Raw genomic sequence first — 4,622 nt, forward strand, 5'->3', positions numbered from 1 at the left:
AGAGAGAGAGAGAGAGAGAGAGAGAGAGAGAGAGAGAGAGAGAGAGACCATCAACAGTTTAATGTTAAATGAGCGCGATTTATAACATTTTTTTCTTCTTCAGCCAAAAGATACACGCAAAGAATTATTAGAACGTTAGATATTTCGTATTTACTTAGAATCTAATCAAGTAAAAGAACCAAGTGACATATGGTCACGATCATTGTGTGGATCGATTTCTCGCCAAAATGGAACATGACAATAAATTTCAGTTTGAGTTCAGGTGCCTATTAGAAATGACCAAATATAGAAATGATGGCGTGTCGGGTCGATAAACTACTATTTGCTTTCTTTGAAAAAAAGAGAAGAAAAAAAAACTTCAGCAACACGAACGAATTCGAAAATGAAGAGATAAAAACAAAGTTTGATAGCGGATTTTTAGAGCTCATGTTGTTCTGATGATCGTTGGTGGATCGATTTCGCGATAAACGGAATACGCGAAACAGTATGATGTTAATTCCTACGTCTTTTGCTGATATATAACACACCTATTATGGCAATCAATTTTCATCGCACATTTTATTATACATATATCTTCAATACCACGAGTATGTTGTCAAATAGCTCGTGTTTTAATTATAGCATTGCTTTTACGGAACATATTTCGCGATTTCGGCAAATACAGTTTTTTTCAAAACATTTACGCTAATAGTGGTGTGTGCCTCTCTCTGTTTTTTTTTTTTGTTGTAAAAAGTAGACAAGTTAATGTTATATGTGTCATTGGGCATTCCGCATATAGGTGCAAATGAGATAATTTTTTTTACTTCTTCGATTTTTACGCGAAACGGAAATTCAATATACATTCCCCATCTGACCGAAGACGATGACACGACTTTAACGTAATCGACCGCATTATCATGCTCGTTATATGCATCGAATCAACATACCGATTTACACAATCATTTAAAGTAATATGTACGCGCGCATGGCGCGTTATACATATATATATATTTTGTGAATTTCTAGATTTGTACCAGAAAACCTGAATAAAATATACAAAATCGATTGGTCGTCGATTGTATGTGTTGTGGTAAAATACGTTTTTAAATGTTCAATGTTTTGGCATTGAAACTTATTCGAATGTTAACCAAACACCATTCTATATGAAACAAACAAAAAATAAATAACACAGAAATATATAGTTTCATGTGCATTCGTCGAAGCTCTAGATGTAAGTTTAAAAAAAAGACTATTGCATGTAATTCGTTGTTGTTTTTTTGCTGTTTAGACGCAAAATAGTTTCAAATCAAAAGTTGCGCATGCAATTTCATCGCCGATTGAAAATAGCGTCGGAAACAAAACAAAATGAAAAAAAAAATGTATTATCATCATCGTGGCGAAATAGAATTTCTACTCGAACATTTATAAGAAACAACGAAACCAAAGAAGAAGAAAAAAAAATTGAAGGCATTATGCATTCATCGCAAAAACCCACTTGTTAGGTGATGCAGAACACAAACGTCGATGTGAGTAGTTCATTCATATGATGTAAATTTGAGAGTCGCGCTTTGAATAACGCTGATTAGTCAAATGGAAGAAATGTAATATGCATTTTTACGAGCGAAAATATTCTCACTCGCCATCGATCTTTCAGTGCGCGAATGTAATGTTGCGCCACATTTTTGCCATTGCCTTACTTGTTTTCATTTTTTATAGCAATTTCATGTTTATTCCTTGTCCGTCTACTATCCCGTTCTGGGAACACCGTACATAATACTTCTTTTTTTAATACATATATTCTGATTATATGAATCTGGCAACGGCCGGCATTGGTAACACCATTTTGCAGAATAGATATTTCATTTAGATTGATTACAAGTTAATAGGGTCAATATCAAGTCGAGTCTACTAACAACTTTCGTTGCATCAAAAAGTCTAATTTTGTTTGTCGCATCACAGATGTTTATTCGCAAACATATTGCGAATAATTTTAATTTTTTTTTTTAAAGTTGATGATTTTTTAAAAAAAAAGTTGACTTATATGATTTTTATTCGTTTGGTTTCATTATAGGAATGTCAAAATTTATTGGAGGAGAATCGACGTTTGGTCAACAGAAATGGGTCAAGCGAGATACACGGCCAAGAGACAATGATGCCAACCACAAATGGCACTGTAGAAGAAGCCGTTCTTCAGACACAAATCGAAACATTACAATGGCAATTGACTCAGGTACGTATATTATACACACTGACATATACACGCTCGCGCGCACCAATTAACGGATCAAATTAAAAGCATTTAAAAGTGGAAAACAGACAACCAGACAACTTATGATGCGTAAAAATACAACTTACGAAATATGATGATTTCTTGTGTCGTTTTCGCTGTGTTGAATTGCATCGCTATCTGATTCGTTTTCAACTTGATTAGAGCAAATTTTAATGTAAATTCTTCGCCGTTTTTTTATTCTATTTTATCGTTTGCTAATGATTTTCTTGTTTCTCTCTCTGTGTGTCTGTCTTTTTTGTTGTGTTTGTGTAGGTCGAATCCAGTCGCCAAATGTATCATGCACTGATGGAAGAGGTGGTACGATTTTTAGAGCGATGCTATCAAAGTATTGAATCCATGCAAAAGAACAACAAAATTGCACGGTCTCGTAGCATCAACCACATGTTTATCGAACAGTCGACCCAGCCGGCAACAAAAAATGAACATCGCACCAGCGACATTGGATCTCTGCGAAGCAACCTCAATATCGCTTCCGATAAAACCGGTGCAAATGCATCAACGGAAAAAGATCAACTGAACGAATCATTTGCCTCATCCATTACAACAACAACAGCCAATAGCACCGATTCGTACAACAATTTTACAGATTTTACGTGGTAAGTTTTTGTGGTGATCGGTTCGGATTTATTATTATTATTGTTTGGTTGTTGTTTCAAATTGAAATCGTGTCGTTTTATTATTAACGTTTTCTATATATTTTACAATATCTCATTCTCTTTTATTTTCGTTATTGCTTAGGCGCCGGTCTCCAAAGAAATCACCACAAAAAGGTTTGAATGATGATGATGCTGAAAAGTTATCCCAGGAAGCGTTTCGCCTCTATCGTACGGCTCAAAATTTACTGAATCTCAAAGAACCGATTCTGAGTGAGTCGAAAACGTCGTTACAGTCATTTCATCGAAATTCATTGTCCGATCTTAAATCGAGTGGGATTCAATCATATACGGGGCCAACATCGTTGCAACGTAAATTAAAATCACGTGAAAGCCATAATTCGTATCATAGTAATAGCACCAGTGATGGATCTGTACATTCAAATTCATCGATTCGCACCGAAACCGATGAGGAAATTCAACTTGATGGTGGCATTGGTGGCGGTAATGTTGCCCACAACAATGGCCTGCCAGTGCTAAACGGTAGTGGTGGTAATCGACGTTCGAATGCAATCAATCCAGATAAATACAGTCCAGCAACTGAAATGGAAGCCATGGCATTGAACAAAGATCGCATCAAATCGGTGGCCAGCAGTTCGGCCGACGATGAAAGTGGTTTCAGTTCAATGAATTCATTTCATCATGAACCGAATCCAACGTCATTATTGCCGCCGCTAGCACTAAACTCAACAATGCTATCGAATCAAATATCATTGGAAGACGATAAACCTGAACATCATGATTTACCAAAATCAAATGAAATGCTCAATGGCAATGCATTCAATGTGATTCACACCGATATGAAATCTCTACCGCCAATTCTTCATAAGAGATTCGATTCAGCACCACCAATTCCACCAAAAAAGAAGCTCACCACATTCAATTCATTGAAAAATGAAAACAGCCCCGATAAAGCGACCGGTATACACGTACTTTGGGTGTAACACGATCGCGATTTTTCTTTCCGAATTTTTCTACCAATCCACATTCGTATCGTGTAATTTTTTATTTTTATTTTAGTTTAAAGACATTTAAAAAAAAAAAAATCTTATGAAACAATCCATTTGATAAAATTTGAAGATCCATTCAACAAAAACAAAAAAAATATATTTTTAGTGATATTTCTTTCTTTCTTTTAGTTCTGATTCAAAGTTCAATTTGTGAATTACAAATGCAAATGTGTAGGGACTTTAATTATTCAAAACTGTAGCCAAAAAAGTTAAAAATTTCATTACAGTTATTCATATCCAAATGACAATTAGAAATGTGCAGAAACTTTTATTTAAAATGATTATTTTGTTAGAGATACAAATAGTTTTAAAAGCTGTTAAGTGAATTTAGCAACAAAAAATAATAATAATATTAATAAAATGGCCCAAAAACAAGAAAGCACACAAAAACCAATAAATATTTAAATGTAAACCGCTTTTTGATATCATGTGGGCGGGCTCCACTTAAAAGCTTATTTCTAATTTGTAGTGAATGTATTGTTGCCGAGACGGGTAAGTTTCACTTGGTAATCTCCATCGATGAAGCTTTTCGCAAAGTATTTGTTTTTTCTCTTCGTCTCGTTTTTAAATTGCTTTTCACTATTCCTGTATATTCATCCGGTTCGAGAGAAAAAAAATGTCCGCACCGCAAAAGATTCCAATGCACGAAACGTTTCTACTCGCATTGAATGGCGTTCAGCAACAAATTTG

The 4,622-nt window shown here is 34.8% G+C and overlaps 1 protein-coding gene across 1 annotated transcript in view; it reads left to right on the forward strand.

Annotated features, from left to right (window-relative positions):
- LOC116338797 overlaps positions 1-3,908 on the forward strand; it is a 34,612-nt gene extending 30,704 nt beyond the window's left edge. The window contains exons 4-6 of the mRNA XM_031764279.1: positions 2,051-2,209; positions 2,522-2,865; positions 3,008-3,908. Coding sequence (XP_031620139.1) covers positions 2,051-2,209; positions 2,522-2,865; positions 3,008-3,866 — 1,362 coding nt within the window. The 3' untranslated portion in view covers positions 3,867-3,908. The remainder of the gene's footprint in view (positions 1-2,050; positions 2,210-2,521; positions 2,866-3,007) is intronic.
- The last annotated feature ends 714 nt before the right edge of the window (positions 3,909-4,622 follow it).

This window comes from Contarinia nasturtii, unplaced genomic scaffold, assembly GCF_009176525.2.
Source record: "Contarinia nasturtii isolate CC-2019 unplaced genomic scaffold, AAFC_CNas_1.1 Cnas_scaffold_414, whole genome shotgun sequence".
Taxonomy (NCBI): domain Eukaryota; kingdom Metazoa; phylum Arthropoda; class Insecta; order Diptera; family Cecidomyiidae; genus Contarinia; species Contarinia nasturtii.